The sequence below is a fragment of the Callithrix jacchus genome, chromosome 4, assembly GCF_049354715.1.
Source record: "Callithrix jacchus isolate 240 chromosome 4, calJac240_pri, whole genome shotgun sequence".
In the NCBI taxonomy this organism is placed as follows: Eukaryota; Metazoa; Chordata; class Mammalia; order Primates; family Cebidae; genus Callithrix; species Callithrix jacchus.
In genome coordinates, this window is record NC_133505.1 from 65,081,260 (window position 1) to 65,106,232 (window position 24,973).

The window sequence follows — 24,973 nt, forward strand, 5'->3', positions numbered from 1 at the left end:
AATAAGTAGTATTGGTGTTTGGAGATTCAAACTGCTGAGTTTGTTGGTTTAAAAATAATAATAAAACTGGAAGGCTGCTAATGCTCTTGTAGAAAACCTTAGTGCTAGAATCTCGGCTCAGGCAGGAGGCTGAAATGCTATGTTGCGGCTGTGACTCTATTGGGCTACCGCTCTGCAAATTATCTTATCTAGGCTAAACTCAACTAGTGATACAATGGCTCACAAATAATCCAAATGGTTGTCTGCCATGCACTCACAGCATCTCACCTCACACTGTCATATCCATGAAAGGGGGGAAAACCGGTGTTAGAGTGGTTCTTGGCCAGACCATGGAAAATACATTCCTTATTTAGAGCTCACTGGTTAACTGGCATGCATCATTGTAACGTCACTATAAAACCAACAGGGCTGCATATCACAGGGGTTCTTCTCTTTTCAATCTATAGGCAGTATCACGGCTCAAACACATAAAAAAGCAATCAGGACCACAACTACTGTACAGAAGACAGGAACAAATCTGAAGCTTTTAGACAATCTTAAGGGTCTATGAAGATACATAACAGCCTGTGTTACATACACACACACACACACTGTGTAATACAGGCACTGTGTTCAAAATTGTATGTACATTATTGCATGTAATATCTATCATAACCCTAGGAAGAGAGCACTATTCTTTTCTGTTTCACAAATGAGAAAACTAAGGCCTAGAAAGGTTCAAAGGCATACCACTAGAAAACAGTTGAAGAAAGATGTGAGTCTAAGCAACTCAGTCCAGAGCCTGTGCTCTTAGCCACCACACTGTGCCACCTACCCTGGGTCCCAAAGTACAACGAGAGAAGATGTTGCAAAAAGTAGGAATATCTTAGAATAACTAACCACTGAGGCTGACTCCAGGTGTGACTAGCTTCCTACACTGTTTACCTTCCTATGTACAGCTGACTTTTCTTCTGGACTCTATTTGACATTCCACTGGAGATTTATTTTCCACTGGGATAGCTAATGTGCTCTATTATTCATAGACTACAGTGAATGAGGGTCCGATCAGTCTTTCTTCATGGCCCTAGCTAAAATCAGCTGTTCTGGGAGTCCAAGATGAAACATGAACACTCTGGAAAAGAGAGTGCCTCAGGAGGACACACACATCCACGGTCCCGGGGTAGAAGACAGTGATTTTAAGGAATGAACAAAGAAAAGCAGTTAGGTGGTTTGAAATTCAAATCTATTTGGGAATGAAAGGAGGGAACCACTCTTTCTCCTCTAGTGTAAGGATTCCTTTTTTCTTTTTTTTGGTGAGATCAAGTTTCACTCTTGTTGCCCAGGTTGGAGTGCAACGGTGGTGGAATCTCAGCTCATCACAATCTCCGCCTCCTGGGTTCAAGAGATTCTCTTGACTCAGCCTCCCGAGTAGCAGGGATTACAGTATGCACCACCATGCTCGGCTAATTTTTTATTTTTAGTAGAGATGGGGTTTCCGGGGTTTCTCCATGTTGGTCAGGCTGGTCTCAAACTCCCCACCTTGGCCTCCCAAAGTGCTGAGATTACAGGCTTGAGCCACTGTGCCCGCCCTGGCCAGTATATGGCTTCTTTTTTTTTTTGAGACGGAGTTTTGCTCGTTACCCAGGCTAGAGTGCAATGGCGCCATCTCGGCTCACCGCAACCCCTGCCTCCTGGGTTCAGGCAATTCTCCTGCCTCAGCCTCCTGGGTAGCTGGGATTACAGGCACGTGCCACCATGCCCAGCTATTTTTTTATATTTTTAGTAGGTTTCACCATGTTGACCAGGATGGTCTCGACCTCTTGACCTCATGATCCACCTGTCTCAGCCTCCCAAAGTGCTAGGATTATGGGCGTGAGCCACCACGCCCGGCCAGTATATGGCTTCTTAAGCACTTAATTTGACATCTATAAGCTAGGATACACATTAAATAAGATCTAGAGGGCTAGCCTGGGAACAAGACCAGTTCTTGTGCTGCATTGCAACATGTTTCACCCATGTAGGGAAATGTAATTTCAGGCCTCTAAAAATGACTTATGAAAGCTCCCATTCATATGTTAAGAACTCTGTACATATATAGCAGCCAAAACTGACTTTTTTTTTCTTTTTTTTTTTTTTTTAAGAGATGGAGTTTTGCTCTTGTTGCCCAGGCTGCAGTGCAATGACTCAATCTCAGCTCACTGCAAACTCCGCCTCCCAGGTTCAAGCAATTCTCCTGCCTCAGCCTCCTGAGTTTTTTTTTTTTATATCACAAACACGAGTTCTTGAATTTTTTTAATAGAAATTTATTTAAGCAAGCCACATTATCAGAATATATTAACACTGTACATCAACGGCACTGTGCCATCCAGTCTGGTATGAATTTCAATGCTTTTAGAAGTATGCAGTTGTTTTCCCAGCTTCAGTGGCCTCCCTTAGAAGTCAGCCAGCCCTCTTAAATGTTCACAACACAGTAATTTCTTCTATATTATATTAAGATCAAATGACTCTACTTCCAAACTCCTCAGCAAGTCCAGCTCCTTCCCTGGAAAAAATGGCCTTCTACCTCTCGAATTACAGGTTTCATTTCCTTTGCTATTTGTCTTCCTCTGTTAGCCCTTTTCAAAACTAGTCTCTGAATTCTCCCTCAGGTTTGCAATATGGTAAACCCTCACTAGAGCCTGGAAATGGGGTTTTATATTGTATTCTGCAGAAAATAATATCTTAGACCTTCAAAGAAACCTGGCTACATCTACAGTAGGACAACGATTAAGTACAGCAAAGTTAATTAGCAACTTTAGACAAATAAATTAATCTCACTTATGAATATGAGTAAATTCCCTACTACCTAGCTATAAATGGAGAAACTAGTTTATCCAGTGGACAGAACACAGAAAGCAGTCAGAAGAATGAATCCTAACTTGGGCCCCACTGGTCAACCTGTTGGACTTGGGGCCTCAGTTTCTATAATTAAATAGGCCTTTTCAGCTTTAAAAGAATAAAGTCACCAATAAGGTTATTTCTCTTTTTCTGCAGACTAATGTTTATCTCACTCCTACCAAAGCAAGCCTTTCAATTCTTGGTCAGAGAAGTTATATATTACATGAGAGGGGAAAAAATTTTATTTAGTTTCATAATCATTAATTACACATCAAATTCCTTAGTAAGGTCTGAGGAAAACAGCAGTGTATCAGACAATATGCTAGTTGCTGAGGATGCATTGTTTCTTATAACAGATATAACCCTGTCCTCAGGCAGCTTAGAGGTTAGTTTTAAAAAACAAACCAAGTCTTCTGCCTTAATTCTCCTACCACAGAACTGTAAAACAAAAATAAATCTTCGGGCCCCCAAACCACAAAGCTAAAGGGAAAGGAAGCTGGGAACTGTTTAAGGCAAACCTGACTTCCATTCTTTCAAAGTCACCCCTCCGCTCACTGAGATAGACGCATATCTCATTGCCTCCTTTGCAAAGGCTAATCAGAAACTCAAAGGAATGCAATCATTTGTCTCTTATCTACCTATAACCTGGAAACCACCTCCCCACTTTCAGTGGTCTCACCTCTATGGACTGAACCAATGTACATCTTACACATATTGATCGACGTCTGATGTCTCCCTAAAATGTATAAAACCAAGCTGTGCCCCAACCGCCTTGGGCATACGTCGTCAGGGCCACCTGAGGCTGTGTCATGGGTACACGTCCTCAACCTTGGCAAAACAAACTAAGTTAACTGAGACCTGTCTCAGATTTTCTGGGTTCACAGAATGCATACCCTTCCAATGTGAAGATTTGTACAACATGATTTAGAGTATGTTGGCACCACTGAACAAAGTGTAATTTTTTTTTCTTTTTTGAAAATGCCTTAGTAATTACCCTTTTTCAGCTAAAACCATGACCTTCAGGAATGCTGCTTGGCTTCTTTGCATAGTTTTATCTGTATCTCTAAATACTTGCATAGTGTATTCATTAAAGAAGAATGCAAATAGAAATTTATGGCTACATAAGAAGGCCAGGGCATACCAGCCAAGACAGAGTATATGAGGGAATGCTGAAAGAAATTAGAGCAAAGCAAAGAGGCCATGTGCCCTGGCATATTGCTTTCTTTCTACTTCTCTGTCTCCATTACTTCTTGATGATTCAAGAGTCTGTGTCTTCCTACTGTGGCATAATGCAATGGCATGCTATACTTCTTCTGTGGAGCCAGGAAGGACAAAGGACTAAATGTCAGCTCTGCCAACATTTTAGCTACTTCATATTGGGCAGATAATTTATCCTTCCCAAGGCTCAGTTTTCTCTCTGGAAATAAGGATTAAATCAGATAATACATGTAATATATCTAGTGCAGGGTCAAACACATAATAAGCACTCAATAAATGGTATTGATAGTGGTGGCAGTAATAATTATAATAAGGAATAAGAAAAAGGAAAACTATAAACTAACCACAAGATAAAACTAAAGTTATTGGATGAAATTACTAATAAAATTTTGGTGTTCTTAATTTGAAAACACAGTTCACAATTTTATCAGTAAACACTAAAATCACCTGTAATGAGTTAAGTGACCCTCCTAAGAAAAAAGGACAAGTATGTCTTCTTGTCATTAAATAACTTTAAGTTCAAAGGACATTTTGCCATTAATCCATTTTCCATTCTATATAAATAAATTTGTGTTCTGCATTCTTCAAAAATGTCAGTTTCATAAAAGTCTTCCAAAAGGCTATAAAACTGTTCCCAATTAAAGCAGGTTGGCCAAGCATGGTGGCTCACACCTGTAATCTCAACACTTAGGGAGACCAAGGCAGGCAGATCATTTAAGAACAGGAGTTGAAGACCAGCCTGGCCAATATATAGAAACCTCATCTCTATTAAAAAATGTAAAAAATTAGCTGGGCGTGGTGGCTTATCCCTGTAATCCCAGCTGTTCAGGAGGCTGAGGCACAAGAATCACCTGAATCCGGGAGGGAGGTTGCAGGGAGCCAAAATCATGCCACTGTACTCCAGGATGGGTGACAGAGCAAGGTTCTGTCTCAAAAAAAAAAAATTAAATAAATAAAACAAGTTAAAGAGACATTACACCTAAATGTAATACCTGACCCTGAACTGGTCTTTGCCCTGGAAGAAGAGAGGATTACGTAAAAGATCAACCAACCAAACTGAAATATAGACATTAAAATATTATACCAATATAAATTAATGAAATTGCTAACTGTGTGGTCCAAAAGAGAATAACCCTATTCTTAGGAAATACATACTGAAGTATTTAGAAGTAAAGGATCATGGTATATATAACTTACCCTCAAATTGTTCACATAAAAAAGCACACACAGACACACACACACATACACACAGACACACAGAGTTGGGAAGAAAGAATAATAAAGCAAACATGGTAAAACATTAACAAGAGCTCAATCTGGGTAAAGAGTATATCAGTGTTCCTTGTACTACTTCATGTTTGCAACTTTTTAAAGTTTAAAATATTTCCAAACAAATAGTTTAAAATGCAAAAATAAATCTCTAGTCTTTCCCTACTTAGTAGTCTTTCACATATCTTGTCATCCAAAATTGTCATTTGATGATATAATCTTGCTCTTGGAAGATTATATTAGATACCACCTAGTTCACCTTCCTAACAACACACCAATCATTTCTTTTTCATTTCTGGCAGATTATAACTCAAGGTCCACATGATTTTGGTGGCAATCCCACGATGACTAGGGAGTGCCCTGTCCCATGAAGCTACTGGTGAGGGTTTCATGTTAGGTCATTGTAACTATTCATACATATGGTAAGCTGAATGGCAGCTCCAAACATACCAAGTCCTAATCCCTGGAAACTATGAATGTTACACCTTATTTGAAAAAGATTACAAGTTTGTGTAAATGTGTCACAGAAGTCACAGGAAACTAGTACTACCATTGTCCCTCAGTATCTGTGGGGAATTGGTTCCAGGATCCTCCGAGGATATCAAAATCCACAGATGCTCAAGTCCTTAATATAAAATGGCATCATAATTACATATAGCAAAAGAGCTATGAACCCTCAGCTCTATTAACACAGCCTAAGACAGCATTCAGCAGCACCACTGTTGTAAATCTGAAGTCAACCAAACCCTAGTCTTATTACATGAATTACTGCTATGACAGCCCTTCTGCATCCTACAGGTGGGTATTTCAACCTTTGAGCAGAACTTTATATTTTTCTTAGCTAAATGTTGTCCTTTTGGTGAGACCAGAGGCCCAACTTTTATAATTACACTGAGGATGAATTTCATTGATCTATTATAAAGGATATTCTTCCTGTCTGTAGATCTGATTAAGTGTGCCTTCCCTGATTTCATTCAAGAGTCTGCTACAAAGCAGAGGGAAGATGAAGAGTTCATTCCCTGGACTAAGCTAGTAGTCACCTCCCTAGAGATTTCTCATCCAGTGAAAACTTACTGAGCTCCCATGTCGATAAATAAAGACAGTCTTTCCAGACATGTCATGGAATTCACAATATAGTTTAGATCCCTAATGCCTGTGTATGAAATGTAGGATTCTTCACTCTTGTCCTCAAAAACTTCCAATAGTATCCTTGGCTAATCAATCATATCTGTTTCTTACCTGTCTTCACCTTTTTCTGTCCAACCTGACAGCCTTCTAGCAAGCCTTAGCAGTCCAGCACACCTGCCTCCCTATGACCCCCACCCTCTTCTGCACCTAGCTTAAGTCAACCTCCCTGCCCTGACACAGTCCCAAACTACTCAGAGTCACCCCAAGTCTCCAGGGTCTGATCTCTTAAAACCCTGTCTGCCTACTCATTCTGGCACTTTATCATATGCTACTGTACATGACTGTTTAATAGTTTCACACGTATATATTTAATATCTCCAACAAATGGCAAGCTGCATGAAAACAGAGAACTTCTTAAAAACTGTATTTCAAATACAGCCCTGGTTATACTAGAAGTTCAGCATACAGCCCTGTTGAAAGTAAGCACAGTGTTATTCTCAACTTTTTTTAAATTAAGGAATCTAGCACCATTAAATCATTAGTTTTCATGACAACAAAAAATTCCTAATTTCTTAATCCCAATCTGCTACTTATCTTAAAAAAAATCTTTCATGCTCTTTCATATATCTCTTACAATCTTGAAGCTGTCCACTACTTTTTCACATTTATAAAAACCTGATTTGCAAGATTTGCCCCTAAGTTTATACTTTGGGACTTTAATCAGACATGTCTTCAAAACCCATTCAACCTTTCCTTAACTACATACACTGTTATCCTTATAGTATAACAGACATAATTTAAATGTGAAGTCCTATTTGTAAAGGAATCAGACCAATGTCCAAATGTCAAGTTCAGCTTCTGTTTTTTTATCTTTACCTGCTCAACTAAAAACTATTCTCAAGAATTCAGTATAACAGAAAGAACAAAAAATCTGGAGTCAAGGAGACTGAGGCTAATCAATAGACTTCCGTCCAGCCTCTGGGAAGTTAGGTAATCTCTCTTAGCCTTATTTTCCATAGCAGCCTTGGGAATTACTAGCTGTGTGCCCTTGGGAAATTATGGAAACTATGTATCAGTTTTGTCATCAGCCACACAGGGATAACAATAATTAGGACCTGTCCATAGGACTGCTGTGAAAATTAAACAACAGTCATGAAAGTGACAGATCCTGGTCAGCTCTCAAAACATTAGCTGTGTTGTAAAGAACTGGGCATACAGTACGGGATCAATGAAAGACAGCTACTATTAGTGTCTATACTATATTAGAATACTTATTGGTTATGCTAAATGGAATAGATGTTTATTTATGTGTTTATATCATTTATCTATGACAGGATTCTCAAAATACGGCCCCCACTCAGCAGCATCAGCTCTTTGTTAGAAATACAAATTCCTGGAACTTGTTAGAAATGCCAGTTTTTAGGCCTTATCCCAGACCTAGTGAATCAGAAGCTCTTGGGATGGGGCCCAGAAATCTTAACAAGCCCTCCAAGTGACTTTGATAAGGCTAAAGTTTAGGAACTACTAACATAAATCTAAGGTCTGGAAAAAAAATACCTTATTTGTAGGCTTTAAGAACCCACAGCACTGTATACTAATATGCAGTATTTTTCATTAGTCCTTTATAAAGTGGATGCTTCAAAAATTCCCCTATTTCGGCCCACGTCATGGCTCACAACTGTAATCCCAGCACTTTGGGAGGCTAAGGCGGGTGGATCACCTGAGGTTGAGAATTCAAGACCAGCCTGACCGACATGGAGAAACCCCGTCTCTATGAAAAATACAAAATTAGCCAGGTGTGGTGGCAGGCGCCAGTAATCCCAGCTACTCGGGAGGCTGAGGCAGGAGAATTGCTTGAACCCGGTAGGCGGAGGTTGCAGTGAACCGAGATCGCACCAGTCATGGCACTCCAGCCTGGGCAACAAATGTCAAACTCTGTCTCAAAAAAAAAAAAGAAAATTCCCCTATTTCATCTGAGCCCACAGATGTAAAATTGCAAAATCAAGGTTTTCCTCTGGTCCAAAACACAGAGAAAATAGAGGGTTTTTTTCCCCTACTGTCTAAAAGATATCACTGTGTTTGTTCTCAACTTGAGGATTTACATTTTCCTCTCGCCACCAAATCAGAAAACAAAGAATAGTGTGATTGATTTGGTGGAGTCATGAAGTCACTGACTTTACTATGTGGGCAAAGGATATCTATGCCATGAGTAAATTAAGCTTTCCAAAGTCATGATGAAACAGTGATAAAATCTGTGATAGTTGGGTGTCTCCCACACAGTAACCAAGTAGATGACTAACAAGGGTGTGTCCGACAGTGGCATCTAGGGCCTCTTCCTCTCCAAATCAATTTACGTGTCAATAAATTAAAATTTAAAAAAGAAAAAACATTTAGACCAAATATCCTATTACAAATATTAAGGAATAAATAGCTGATCAGTATTGAAGAATATATTTCCACCATAAATTGCCAATTAGATGGATCCTATGTAAGGAAACTACATTATATGGACTTCTCTGGACTCCAATCTTCTCCTAAAAATCATTCATCCCTTTAAATTACTCCTCCTAAACACAGTCTCTCAGTCAAGGCTCACGTTCTAATTCCAGACCCACTAAGTGACTGAAGGGAATCTTCTAATGATAACTGTTAACATACTTCAGAAAATAAAGTACTTCCTTTCTCTGTCCTCCACCCCATTCCCTGAGAAAAGCAAAAGCTAAATGAGTACTTATATCTTAGGTACCATTTCTCATATTGTTGTCCTATGAATTTCTAGACAGCAAATTGCACATGATGAGTAACAACAAGTAGTTATGTGAAACCCTCTAATATAAAGAGGGAGTACCTAGTGTCACAGATAGAAAAGGCAGAAATAAATGCTGTAAATGACAGGAGAATATCATCAATTTTACATTTTGGAACAATTCTCCAGGTAAAATTTAGCTAAGTGAAGACACAGATAACTCCAATAACAACCAGCTCTTATCTAGTTCTGCAGTTTAAATTACAATGAGGAATAATACATAAATGCTTCTAACACCAATAATTTACCTAGAAACCATGATTTGCAAGGTAAATAATCTGTGTGTTAACTGCACTTTATTTCTAAAAGTACTCTGAAGAATGATGAATCAAAAGGAAAACATTCTTAACAGAACAGTCAGTTTAAGGACAGTATATAAAAGTAGTTTCCGCTACTTTTCAATGAGGGAAATGAACCAGAAGATTTGGAAGATGCCCTCTAAGTGTGACTCTAAGTAAAATTAACTCTGAGGTCTGAAAGCTGTCAACCTTTTAGAAGTATGATGAGTGTTCATACTCCCTTTCTGTGAGAATAATGTGTGGGAGAAAAAAAAAGGAAAAGGACTCCGGGCCCCCAAATCAAGCTTTAAAAATCTGCGGAGGGGTAGGCAGGGGACAAGGAGGGCACAGCTAACAGGATTACCACAGGTAAACCATTCTTCAGTGACCCGGCAGGATTCTAAGGTAGAGAGGCAACACATCTATCTATCTCCTCAAAAAGATTCTGAACTCCAAACTGTATCTTTTTCTAAAATGAATAAACTAAAAGGAAAGGTACTTGATGTAATAAAAGGAGATAAAGATAAGGGAAGTAGACGGACACCAAAAGCAACTTCACAATTTTGTATGACGCCATCCAAGTCAATCCACCCTTCCACACCATAAGCTGTCATTTATAGAGTACCTAAGGATATGCCAAGTCCTATGCTTTATGCTTAGATAGAATCTCTCATTTAAATCCTTACACCAACCTGGCACTGCCACCATTTTACAGATGGGGGCATAAGAAGGCTAAGTTTACACAAATAATGAATTGCAAAACCTGGACACACCCCCATTTACCTGACCTCAAAAGTGAGGCTTCTTCTGAGCATCTGTTTGGTGTACATGTCACAGACTGATAACCCTGAAAACGATGCTTTCCTTTCAAAGATAATTTGTTCAAAATTAACACAATACACATTTTATGATATGAAAAAAAAATCCAGTAAAGAAAGGCCTATTTGGGGACTGACCTCTCAAGCACCTCACTGTCCAAAGGAGCAGAACAAACAAGAATAGTTCTTGGAGTCATGACAGGGGTGAAAAAAACACAAAGGGAAATAAGTGAATGATATTAAATTTAAATTAACAAATAAAATAAAAGTTTAGAAAAGGTAAAAACTTTTAAGAATTATTTAAAAGATAGAGAACACATTTTGCTAGCCTGAGTCAGCACTCCAGGCAACTTATTAGAGTATACAAAGCCAAGGTTAAGAACAAAGGGTCTCCAGACCCTGGGCTCCTTAAGGGCCATCCAGTGCGCATCTCCAAATCTCCCTGCCTCTCCCTTCTCTGCCGTATGATTTAAAGATTACTTACACCTACAGTTTAAAAAGACAAAATAAAAATTTACATAGAAATATTCAGATTGAATCTGAATGCTCCTATTCCCATTTCTTCTCTCCTTATTCATCAATAAGTCCTTTATTTTATCAACTTATTTTTTCATGGTCATCCTTTCCCTTAACATTTATATAACATGATCTCATTTTATTAAAAGCTCTTCAAATAACATATTTATCATTATGTGGAAAGGCATATGGTACAGCAAGAAAGATATAGGACCTACTGCTCATCTTTCCCTGTTTCACCCTGAATATATTCAACTTCTAACTAAAGAATATAAGAAAACCAATAGAGAAGAAATATTCTCCTAATATTAAGATGTTCTATCCAAAATTCATAAACTTACTTTACATTTCCCTCTAATTGCATTATGACCAAACGGCCATCCAAAACAAAAATGTTCAACAATCCTCTTAGTGAGACAAAATGAAGCTGACCGCCTAGTGCAACATTCCTTTCATCAATTTTAGGTCCAATATAGAAAAGCTCACATAAAAACTGAATTTTCTCTGATTAACAAATAACAACATGAACCTTAGCAGCCTGGTACCCCCAAAAAGTTTTGGGATAGTTAATCATTTTTCTTCACTTGAGGTTAATGCTATAACTTCTAGACATAAAAAAAAGATAAGAAGCTATGTTCTGACCCACCTGAGCTCTCTATTAGAAATTTCGGTGCACAACTCAGGATTAAACGAAAATCTCACCTTGAGCTGATGCTAAAACAAAACAGAACCAGAACCGAAGCAGCTAATTGGCAGTGTGAGTTAGCCAAGATCACATTGTCCAGCTTTCTCCCTCCCTTAAGTGGTTCCTCATCTAATAAGAGCTAATTTTAAATTCTGACCCATAATAGACTTCAGGAAATAAACTAACTTGATTACAACCCTAAGCAGTTAGACTGGCTTATATCTATCTATTGGCTACTGTGACTAAAATACTTATTTTCCCAATTCTTAGTATGTTGCAGCAGAATTAAGTCTTATTATCTTGGAGAGCTGTCATTTTGCAAAAAAAAAAAAAAAGGGGGGGGTACATATTCCGGGAAAATCAAGATTTGATCACTTGCTGTCTGATTTTAAAGACTATGTACATTTAATCACTAAATTAAGCCTCCTTGAAGGGTTGTGGGAAGGACTCAACAATTTAATGTATGCAATGTATATCAGACATAGCAAGAATATCCTTGCCAGGCATTATGATGGGCCCTCAGAATAAGTAATACAGCCTCTGTCCTCAAACAGCTCAACTAGTAGTATTCTGACGCATTTAGCAAAGGCAGTCTCCTTATACTCCATCATCTAATTTATGAACCATTCATACAATGAACGGCCAAGTGCGACATGCTTGGCCCACAGTAGGCCCCCAAAAGATATGTCTAGTGCCAGAGCTATGGTTCTCATGAGTCATTTTCATTTATGTTTCTACTTTTCGTTGGTGACCACTGCCAGCATCTGTGACTTGATTAGCAACCTGGAACTTTAGCAGTTACGGAAGATATGAAGCAACTCTCTTTGCTTCCCTTCACAGGCCCACCCCTAGATCTCCACAGCTACAAAGACTGCTTAGGTCAGCAACAGCCAAGAGGCACCTCTTCAAAGAGCTTGTTTCCCTTAAAGCCACCTCAGAGACAGGAAAATCCCATTGGAGTCTTCAGCTCCAAAGGTCCAAAGGTCACACCCCAAACTTGACCCCAATCCACCTCTGTCCTAGCCTGCAGGGAAGAGACCCTCTCCCAGGCAGTATGTGCAGGATGAAAAAAAAGCCTAGGAGTAGACAGATGAACTGCCACATGCTGCACCAGAATTCACAGTATATTTCCTCTTAAAGCAGAGAATCTCAGCCTTTCATCACTTGTGATTCTCAACCAGGGAGTGGGTGATCTGCCCTCCTTGAGGGATATTACCAGAATTTGAGAAAAAGGTTCTGTCAAGTGGTGAGAGAGACAGGACTGACACACCTCTAAGGTAATTCTGATAGGCCCCTGAAATAAAAATCACTTTTATAGAAGATGATTAGACACTATTAACAATATTGGTACCACTCTTAAGCTACATAATTGCTTAAATAAAATTTGTTGGCTAGCTTAATAATATAACCACGTTTAAATTAAAATTGAAAAAAAAAAAAGAATATAAACATGTTTAAAATAATGTTTCGGGTCAGGTGTGGTGGCTCACACCTGTAATCCTAGCATCTTTGGGAGGCTGAGGCAGGTGCATCACCTGACGTCAGGAGTTTGAGACCAGCCTGACCAACATGGTGAAACCCTGTTTCTATAAAAAAACAAACAAAAAAAAAATTTTTTTAAAGTAATAATATTCCTTGAAAACTACTATCAAGTAAAAAAAATTGTTTTAAAGGAAAAAGTAATAATAAAAAATCATCTTTCTGTATGAGAAAACTTCAAATAGAAATATGACCTATTTCAACTTTAGAGCTCTCCATAAAAGGCGGGACAGAGGGGAAGTGACCAATAGTTAACTGTGAAATCCTAAGGGTTCCTTACCCAAGATTTACAGAAGGGTTTCTTTTTTTTGAGACGGAGTTTCACTCTTGTTATGCAAGCTGGAGTGCAATGGTGGGATTTCGGCTCACTGCAACCTCCGCCTCCTGGGTTCAGGCAATTCTCCTGCCTCAGCCTCCTGTGTAGCTGGGATTACAGGTGCACACCACCATGCCCAGCTAATTTTTCGTACTTTTAGTAGCAACGGGGTTTCACCATGTTGACCAGGATGGTCTCGATCTCTTGACCTCATGATCCACCCACCTCAGCCTCCCAAAGTGCTGGGATTACAGGCGTGAGCCACCGCACCCGGCCCCACAGAAGGGTTTAAATGGGGTCCAATAACTCCATGAAATTATATGCCAATTTTGTGTGTCTCTATTTTCTGGATAGTTTACATTCTCAAAATTACCCATGGTACACAAATATTAATTTAAGAACCACAACTACTAACTGCTTCATAGACAAAGTTAGACATAAGCACCAATCACTGGATTAAATTAAGTATAAAAAGTAAAGTTAGTCTAGACTTCTGTCCCTACAATATCTTTATTCTCATCTAACCTTCTGTCATCCACATAAATCTGATGCCAGAACTTGGTTTGAATCTTGACAGAGAAAAAGAATCTTACTAAGAAACGTAGCTTTTCCATGCACTAACATAAATATTTACAGATTTCTGAAATTGCTGAGATTTTAGAGATTTCAATAATAACAGGTTTTACTAATGTCACAGAATGCACTGTAATCACTGCATAGATATCTTTTCACCTCCATTATTACCCACAATCCACACCCCAAATAATTATAGATGCCTAAAAAGCATGTAAAATGCTCTAGAATTTAAACTTGCAAGCTGATATGCAAAAGCTGTGCTTCAGAACTATATAATCAATTACTGCAAAATAAACTGCAGTATTCAGAACAATTCCAAGAAGTGAAAGAAATAAAAACTGACCTTCATGAGATGCTGATTTATCCATTTCGTAAATGTTTTCTTCTGAACTTTGTCCCGTTCATCTGGAAGAAAAAATATATATGAAGATAAGTTTGGTAAAATATGTGAATAGATAACTTTATGATCATGAATACAAACAAAAATTAGATATTTAAAAGATACGGTTCAGTACATTCAACATTTCTTGTTAAATTTTGGCAACTTCAGGCTATCTGTAAGAAAGTGTTAAAAGAGCTGTTTGTCAGGTTGGTCTCTTCCCAGTACTGCATTTACCAGTATTCTTCCATTAAACTGCCCCTCTGTACCATAACGCCTCATCACCACCACCATGGAGTTTTCTAACCTAAGCCTTGTCCTTGCACTGAATTTCCCAAAGCACTTTAACACATGTACACCTCATTTGCTCCTCATAGCCATAAGAGGGAGGGTAGGAAGTGTTACTCCCATTTTGTAGAATAAGAAACCAAGACTTAACAAGGATAAAAGACTTGTTCATGATTACCCAGCAAATACTTTAAAGTCTCAACAAGTAGATTCTGGCTGAATATTAATTATTCTGCTTAATTATTCAGTGGAATCACTATGCTTTTTTTTTTTTTTTTAATATATAGAGTCTCACTCTGTCACCCAGGCTGGAGTGGAGTGGTGTGATCTCGGCTCACTGCAACATATGCCTCATTGCAACCTCCGCCTCTGCCTCCTGGGCTCAAGTGATTCTCCTGCCTCAGCCTCCGAAGTAGCTGGGACTACAGGTGTGTGCCACCCTGCCCAGCTAATAAGGGTTTTGCCATGTTGGCCAGGCTGATCGTGGACTCCTGACCTCAGGTGATCTGCCCACCTCAGCTTCCCAAAGTGCTGGGATTACAGGCATGAGCCACCACACCCAGCCTATGCTATTTCTTTCCTAGATTCCTGTATTGCATTGTGTGATAACAAAGAAATGCCCCAATGTAGCTTCACTGTGGACAGTGCTATCCTGCCCTGGTTACTACAGATAGTACGAACAAGAATAAGAGAAGTTTTCTTCTGATTTAAGGAGAAAGAGCAATTGGAATGCTGTGGTTCATCAAGTTATTATTTCAAAGGAGAATGATAATCATCCAACACCTAGAGTTAGCATTCAAAACTATACGACCTTCCTCCTCCCTACCTCCAGACAGCAATTCCTTACTTTCTTATTTCCTCCTTCTCTCCTTCCTGCCTCCAGGGCTACCTTTTTCTCCTTCCCTGGTGGTCTTCTTTCCTCTCCCACCACAACTCAGATGTTCTCCATCCTTTCCCTGGGGTTAAGCTATATCTTGGTCTCTTTCTTTGCCTCTTTTTCTCATTCTTCATCCCTAACCCCCCATTAACGATTATAATATAACTCAAGTTTCTTTAAAAATGTTCATCTTATTTATTAAAAGTATTTGTGTTCTCTAGAATAATTTGAATGCAAACAAAAGTATGTATCAACTGGGGAAAATATGCCCAACATGAGACAGATGTTACTAATGTTATTACAAAAATAAAACAGCAATAAGAAAGAAAAAGATTAACATCTTAATACATAAGTGGGCAAAAGCAGACAGTTAATCAATTTTTAAAAAATTAATGCCCAAGGGTCAGGTGCGGTGGCTTACACCTGTAATCTCAGCACTTTGGGGGGGGCCAATGCAGGCAGATTGAACCCAGGAGCTGGAGACTTGCCTGGGCAAGATGATGAAATCCATATTTACAAAAAAAAATAAATTAGCCAGACATGGTGGCATGCACATGTAGTCCCAGTTACCTGAGAGACTGGGGTGAGCAGGTCATTTGAGCCCAGGTGGTCAAGGCTGCAGTGAGCCATGATGGCGCCACTGTACTCCAGCCTAGGTGACACAGGAAGACCTTATCTCAAAAATAAATAAATAAAATGACAATAAAAATATAATGCACATAGGTACTCAAACTCACTAACAAATAATAATAATATAAAATAACAGGTAAAGCTTTCTCACCTATCTAATTGCCAAGATTTTATTTTATTTTTTAATTTCACATTGAAAAGGACACAGGAAATAGACATACATATTGCTAAGGAAAATATAATTAAATTTAAACTTTCTAGACCTGCATTGTTCAGTACTGTATCCACTAGTCACATATGCCTATTTAAGTTTAAACCGTTTTTTTGTGGCACTAGTCACAATTCAAGTGCTTGACAGTCACGTCGCTAACGGCTAACATATTGAAAAGCACACCAACAGAACACTCCAATTATCACAGAAATTTCTATCAGACAGGACTGCTCCAGAACAAAGCTCTACTGGACAGCACTGTTTTAGAATAATTTGATATAGAATAATGCCATCATCACAGAAATATCTGTCAGACAGCGCTGCTCTAAAACAAAGCTCCACCGGACAACATTGCTAGGCAACAATTGGTGGCTATACAGAAAAAGCCCCCAAAATATCTAAAACCTTTCCCAGCAAATCTACTTCTAAAATATATGCTGAAGTTATAATGACAGTATGTACAAAATGTAACTATGAGAATATAAATCAGAGCGTTTACAATAGGAAAATAAAAATTCTGAAAAAACTCAAATGTCCAAGATAAGGAAATAAAGAAATTTTAGTAAAGCGATACAATGGATTGTTCAGATTCAACTCATTGTAAAACTACTCAGCGACAGCACTGTCACTGTGAGTTCTCCTACTTGAATGCTAATACGAAGCGGGGCTGGAGGGGCATATAACAGTTTTTACTTCATAGGCATTTCTTCTCCAAAGTACCTCCAAGAAACCCCTTCCATTTCCTACCACTGTCAGGGAGAAACAAAAGGTACTTATATACAGCCTATCTTTTGATTCTGTCTGTAACACCTTTTCAGTGCCCCAAACTTCTAATCTACTTGTTAACATTGAGTATTTAAATATTGGAGAAAGGGCTGCAGAAAGCATCCCCAGAAAGAAGTTTGCTAATTCTGAATATAAGTGCTCAGAATTTATACTAAAATTGTTTCTTTTTTTTGTTTTGTTTTGCTTGAGACAGAGTCTCACTCTGTTGCCCAGGCTAGACTGCAGTGGCACAATCTTGGCTCACTGCAACCTCCACCTCCCTGGGCTCAAGTGATCCTCCCACCTCAGCCTTCCAAGGAGCTGGGACTACAGGCGCACATCACCACACCTGGCAAATTTTTGTATTTTTTGCAGATGGGGTTTCCCTATGTTGCCCAGGCTCGTCTCGAACACCTGAGCTCATGCCATCCACCAACCTTGGCCTCCCAGAGTGCTGGGATTACAGGGGTGAGCCACTGTGCCTGACCCTAAAATTGTTATATTTACCTGATTCCAAATGTAAAACCCCCAGGCACTTTGCTTATAACTGCTGTCAAAAGCAATGATATTATAATTTTGAACCAATAATATTACCCAAAATATTTCTTAATTCCTCTGTGGCCCCTTAGGGGTATCATTTATACCTCATTCATTTTGATACCCTTAGGGGTATCATCTATACCTCATCTAGTACAGTCTACCATGTACTAGATGCCATAGTGCTTCTATGCTGCAATGCCTCTACGCACTCAACAAACAGACGCCCATTGTGTGAAATAATCTTATTTCAGGAAAGACAATCCAACTCAGGAAAACAATGTAGATTTATTTGTATACATATATACAATAGTACATACAACTACATCTCTTTAAGCAATAACGGTGTCGTTAATGTCTTTCAACCTTGCTATTCCTAAACAGTTCCAAATGAACCTAAATTACCAATTTGTACATAAAGCAAGAACAAGGAAACAGAAACTAGCCCCTCTTCACTGATAAGTGCAGATTCTGTACTTCCCTCATTTACTCACTCTTCATCCTAGCATCTGTCTGGTCATTTAATGGGTCTAGTGCCATGGTGGTGCTGGTATCAGAGGGGTGTGAACCAGAGCAACTCCATCTTGAATAGGAGCTGGTGAAAGGACACTGAGACCTACTGCATTGCATTCTCAGATGGTGAAGACATTCTAAGTCACAGGTTGAGATAAGAGGTCAGCCCAAGATATAGGTCATAAAGACCTTGCTAATAAAATGGATTACTGTAAAGAAGCTGGCTAAAACCCACCAAAACCAAGATGGCGATGAGAGTGACCTCTGGTCATCCTCACTAAGACACTCCCACCAGTGCCATGACAGTTTACAAATGCCATGGCAACATCAGGAAGTCACCCTATATGGTCTAACAAGGGCAGGCATGAATAATCCACCCATTGTTTAGCATATCATCAAGAAATAATCATAAAAATGAGCAACCAGCAGCCCTCAGGGCTGCTCCGTGGATGGAGTAGTCATTCTTTATTCTTGGCTCACTGCAACCTCCGCCTCCCAGGTTCAAGCAATTCTCCTGCCTCAGTCTCCCGAGTAGCTGGGATCACAGGCATGCACCACCATATCCAGCTAAGTTTTGTATTTTTAGTAAAGACAGGGTTTCGCCATGTTAGCCAGGCTGGTCTTGAACTCCTGACCTCAGGTAATCCTCCTGTCTTGGCCTCCCAAAGCACTGGGATTATAGGAATGAGCCACCACACCCAGCCTACTTTCTTAATAAACTTGCTTTCACTTTACTCTATGGACTCGCCCTGAATTCTCTCTGGCGTGAGATCCAAGAACCTTCTCTTGGGGTCTGGATATGGACCCCTGTCCTGTAACACTGTCCTGTAACAGGCTGCAGAGAAAGCACTGGTTTTGGTCTCTGAAACTCATCACCTGGAGAGGACACCTGACGGAAGGCAGTGTGATAAGCATGCCAACTAAGAGAAGTACATGGCACTCACCATGCATGCAAGTACAAAAGAGAAGAAGCAACCTCATCCAGGGCAGTCAGGTAGGGCTTAAAGGAGAGCAAGTAGCACAGCAAGACAGAAGCCAGACATGTGTGAATTTCTCCACCAAAAAGAAACCCTGACTTAATCATATAAATTGAGAGAGCCTTGGTTAGGATCCAACTCATGATTCCCTACAGAGTTGCTTCCACTATCCCTAAGACACTGTCATTTTCAAATGGAAGTGCTGACCACATCTCAGTCACAGACAGGGAGCTGGGAAATCTGGCTGTGTGATGTGATGTGAACTTTGGACAAGTGGTTGCAAACAATGAAAATTCTGTGCCAAAGTCAAGCACTCATATCACATTTTCAGCAGTGCTTTTCCAAGCATCCAGCAAAAAGAAAACAGAGTAAACAACAAAAAAAAATTGCTTCCTAGGTAATACCCATGTTATTCCCATTAATTAACAACCAAGGCCCTGATGCTAAATCCTCAAGAAAAAAAAATTTTAATAATGCATTAAAAATCTTTATAATTCAAGAAGAGAGCCTCCATATCAAGTCACAAAATAAATTTAATGTATTATGTGTATTATATAAACCCTTTTCCTCTTTGGTACAAAAGGGTTAACAAAATAGATTTCTTTTTTTCTAAATGAATAAAAACTGGTCCTACAGTTCAAGGAACATAAAGTAAAACACAGATTCTATAGATAAATTAACTAATTACTTACCCAAGTGGTATGTTAAGAAAGCTGATTTAGTCAAATGATTTACCTCTAAGTACAGAAGATAAATTCACTTAAATAATATAACAAAGATTCTTTTGATCAATGAGGTGTTCTTGTTGTTGTTGTTATGCTAGAGGCTCAAAAGCACTGCTAATAACATGGTATTTGGTAGGTACTACTGAGGTAATATCTAGGAATTTTTATCTGTACCGAAGTACATAAGATACAAAGACTAAAGCTAAATAACACACATAATTCATAAATTCCGATGCTGTTTTCAGAATTTATCGTGGTTTAAAAGAAAAGGTGTAGGCTGCTGTTTACAACCTACACCTTTTCTTTTAAACCATGATCAACTTAACCGAATCCCATTCAAATACCAAAGTAAGCCTTTTAACATGAGAAGGTTCCACAATGCTACAGTAATGAGAAAAGAGTTCATGTGAATTTTAAAGACTTCAACTTTCTTCAAGAGAGCCTAGAGTCAGAGAATAAGTTAAGTCTGGGGAGACTTTCTAAATCACACTACTTTCCATACACATTATTTCAAAAGGGAGTTATTTCAAAAGGGAGTATTCCAGATTACACCATCTAATTTTCCAATTACAAGTCTCATGATGGTTCTTTATTTCATTTCAGTTAGAGATGTCTAACACTGAGATTTATATTTAGGGCAATGTTACTATGGTAGCAAAAAGGGAAAATCATTCCTGTCATTTTAAACAATTCTATAAAACCAACAGAACAATAATTTTGAATGAACTTTTATAACAATCCTCTATTTGAAAATTATTTCACTTATAGATTAAGTTTTAAATAAAAACATATATTTATATCCCCCTTATAAAGTGTAGCAGCTGAAAATATGTAACGCTGCTGAAGACGGAGAATAACAGAATGGGGGGGCAAATAAATGAAGAAAGAGCACTGATTATTATAATCTATATTGACTGGTTTTCAGTGAAATCCAAACAAAGCTAAACTCACTGAGTACCACACACACAGTAAGTATTAAGATTATATAAATACACATTCTCTGGACAACAATGTGGGGGAGTTCTCTCCAGGGAGCCTCAGAAGTTGTCCTGATTTCAGTACAGGTTTTCGAAAGGTGCCCCATAGTCAGCTAAGCTATCGCCATGTAAACCAAAGCAAGTAGTGCAACTTTCCCTTCCCAGTTCTGAAAACATGAAAGTGATACTATACGTGATACTACTAACCCATACAGCACATCAGTCCCACCAGCTTTGCGTTCCAATCTTGACCATTTTTCATGAGCTGCCCCATCATTCTGCAGGAAATCTGTGCGGCACTTCCCTAATCTCTCTCCGTACAAACTCTGATGTGTCAGAGTCCTGTTAACTTTCTACGTAGAAAAGAAAACACTGACTAGACACTCCTTGCAAGCTGAAAACTGGTCAACACCTCCTTTTAAACAAACATTAGCAAAGCCAGACTCCTCTGTTATTTTTGCAGGGGATATATACAGCTATTACTAAAAAGAAACTAAATTGTCTATTTCTTCTTTTCATTTTAAAGCTGTTCATAAGAAGTCTTTTAAAAGAAGAGAGTTGTAATTCCCTTTTTATGTTTTGCAATGAGGCAAACCAATAGGATGTTAGATTTCACAGCTGAACTAACTCATCACATTCTCTCTTCTAACACCCCAGGCAGAATTCCCCCACAATTTAAAAAAAAAAAATCCAGCCTAACTTGTTTAACTTATTCCTGATACATCAGCCAGGAACAGGATTTGGAAGGATCACTTTTGTAGGCTCGGCACACATCCTTCTGGAAGTAACCCACTCTTGGGCATTTCTTTATGTATACTTTATAGATAAATTTTCATTTGGATTTCACAACAATTCTGAGATGGGTAGCACTGTTCTCACTTCAAAGCTGTGAAAATGAAAGTTGTAGAGATTCAGAATCTAGCCGGGCCAGGCGCGGTGGCTCAAGCCTGTAATCCCAGCACTTTGGGAGGCCGAGGCGGGTGGATCACCAGGTCAAGAGATCGAGACCATCCTGGTCAACAAGGTGAAACCCTGTCTCTACTGAAAATACAAAAAATTAGCTGGGCATGGTGGTGCGTGCCTGTAATCCCAGCTACTCAGGAGGCTGAGGCGGGAGAATTGCCTGAACCCAGGAGGCGGAGGTTGCAGTGAGCCGAGATCGCGCCATTGCACTCCAGCCTGGTTAACAAGAGCAAGACTCCGTCTCAAAAAAAAAAAAAAAAGAATCTAGCCTAAAATTCAACAGCCACAGTGGGATCTTAAGTGTGATTCCAAACCGTTTATGTCCTCAAACAATAGAACTCCTAATCTAATAATGCAATAAAAGCAGGGTGCCTCCAGTTTAGGAGCACTCCACTTCTAGGTATGAATAAATGAATAATGAAAAGTCAAGAAATGAGAATGCCTGTTCTAAACAAGCAAAAGCCCAACTATCTTCGGCATTCCTATGTTTGTGTGAAACATGTGACCAACAGACCTTCCTGAATAGAAACTGTACCCACAGTTAACTCCAAAACAACCAACAAAAATGATCACTAATTATTTCAGCAAAAGAGAACCAGCATTCAATCATACCCACACAATACTGCTGGATTAATAGTTGCCAAGATGCTTTGAAATATCCTCATATGATTTTCTAACCCTATTCTAAATATACCGTAAATGAATAAATTGTACCAGCTCCTACTGAGAAGTTCAAAGTACCTGCTTAAATAGCCCTTCTCTTCCTATCTCTCCTTTCCCAATTATCTTTAGAGCGCTTGCCTCTGCTACAGCAAAGATTGAGTCTATTTTAGTGAAACCAGGATTATAATAATAAGAGCAAACATTTAGAGAACAATTATTTGCCAGGTGTTATTCTCAGTTACACACACATATAACACACATATGCTATATGTTATGCTCATAACAACCCATGGAGATTATCTCCATTTACAGATGAAGAAATTGAGGCACTTACAGGTTAAACAACCGGCCCAGGATCAGAAAGCTACCAAAAGCAGGGAATGCAGTGTGTAAAAGCATACCCAATATTATAATTTCATACTTGGAAAATAAAATTCTAACTTTAAAAAAAAAGAGTCAAACAAAAAAAAAGTAAAAAGTAAGGTTTGACCCAATTGTCAATGGTGGGAATCCACAGAAGATGAAATTTACCTTCCATAGCTTAATGATTCTAAAGAGTGGAGGGAGGGGAGTGGCAATGCTTTACCAAGAAGTTACATCAGAATTTAAGGCAGGTACGAGATTTCTGAGTTTAAGAATCAGAGGTAAATTTTAAAAGATGGAGAAATACTTTGCAAAAGGCTCTATCTGAAAAAATAAAAATGTAAACATGAAGTGTTGAAGCTGTGTAGAAATAATATGGAGGGAGAAGAAAAAAAATCAGTCAGTTTCCCCACCACTGCTTCGAAAGAGCTCTGTGGTACAATACAGTAAAAATGTTGCAAGTGAACAGCTGTAAGATTGTTGATATTACAGAAGAAAGAAGGAAGGAATAGTTGGGATCACTGAAAAGATCAGTTCCTGAAAAAGATGAACAATGGATAGCTGGCAAAAAGGGAGCTGGCTGAGAACAAATCAAAGATGCTGCATATCACCACCCAATCCCCTGTAGAATCCCATCTCAAAGGACCTGTGAGCTATCAACTCACACCCAATCATTAGCTGACAGCACTACCTCACTCTAGTGAATGACACCTCCCTTGCCTACCTCACCTGACCTTCAACCACAGAAATCCCAGCCAACATTACTTGGTGACTGGAGGTTGTAGCTGCCACATATTGAAATGGGTAACAGGAAAAAATTCCCACTCTCAAAAATCTTACCAAATATTCATTACCCATACAAACATCATTATGGTTTATTTCCATTTTATAGACCTACAACTGAAGTTCATGTTCTAGTCAATCCAACTTTCATCCACTGGTCTGTGACACCTCTGTGTGAGGACAAACTTAAAGGAAGCTATTTAATAACTCGGAGCCTTAGCCACAGTCCACTCCCCATCCACTCACCCCTCCACCCTACTTTTGTTAAAAGGAAGGTTCTTAGCAGGAAAATTCTACCAACACTATCACATGAAATTATTCATCATTAAGAAAAAGTTTGCAAAATACTTTAGGACTCCATGGGTGAAAGCATATGAATGCTGTTATTTCCCAGTAATATCTTAGCTTAGCCATGACTGCAAAATCCCATATACATAAGGCTTACAGTCGATCTCATAATAACAAATATTGTCTGCCTCTGTTTTGGCAATGGAAAAATTTCATGTTGCTGCATGTACAAAGAAATATTGTAAGGCGCTGCTTGCGAAAAGCTTTCTTCTTGCACATTTCCAGAGAAGTACGGAAATAACAAGTCCCACATACAGCTACAGTAAAATATTTGGATTTATACTACCTGGCAGTACATGAAGAAATTATATAATATTAGAAATAAGACAATTTTTAAAACAAAACCATTTAAAAATAGAGAAAATAATAATTTTAAAATAGTTTGGTGGGAAGAATATTTCAAAACAAGTTATGAACCAAAAAAAACTAAACAAAACTATCAAATTTAACAAACCACTGATATAACAGCAGACAATGCAGACGTTTAAAAACTCACTAGAAGAAAATACCTGTTATATATATAACGTACATCAAGAATATCCAAATAGAGTAGTAACTCTTCTTAATTAGTACGAAAAAAGAAGAACAGCTCCTCCTAAATTACAAATGATGTGACCATACAATTCATAGAAGAAATGCAAATGGCCAACATAAATATGGAGTCATACTAAAGCATCTTTGTAATCAGGAAATGCAGATAAAATGATTTCTTATTGGCATAAATTTGTAAGAATGATAATGCTGAATGCCAAGAAATGGGTAGTCCCAAGCTACTGTAATGTGGGTGTGTAAAATGGCGAAGACTTTTATTTTTTTTCCAGCTAGACAGGGTTTCACTCTGTCATCCAGCTACAGTGCAGCGGCATGATCATAGCTCACTGCAGACTCAATTTCCTGGGCTCAAGTGATCCACTCACCTCAGCCTCCGAAGTAGCTGGATCTACAGGCTGAACCCACCATGCCCAGCTA

The 24,973-nt window shown here is 38.7% G+C and overlaps 1 protein-coding gene across 45 annotated transcripts in view; it reads right to left on the reverse strand.

Annotated features, from left to right (window-relative positions):
* DST (dystonin) overlaps positions 1-24,973 on the reverse strand; it is a 505,428-nt gene that overhangs the window by 262,837 nt on the left and 217,618 nt on the right. For all 45 annotated transcript variants that reach the window (XM_078369452.1, XM_008994605.4, XM_035295973.3 and 42 more), the window contains one exon: positions 14,349-14,410. In XM_078369452.1, coding sequence (XP_078225578.1) covers positions 14,349-14,410 — 62 coding nt within the window. The remainder of the gene's footprint in view (positions 1-14,348; positions 14,411-24,973) is intronic.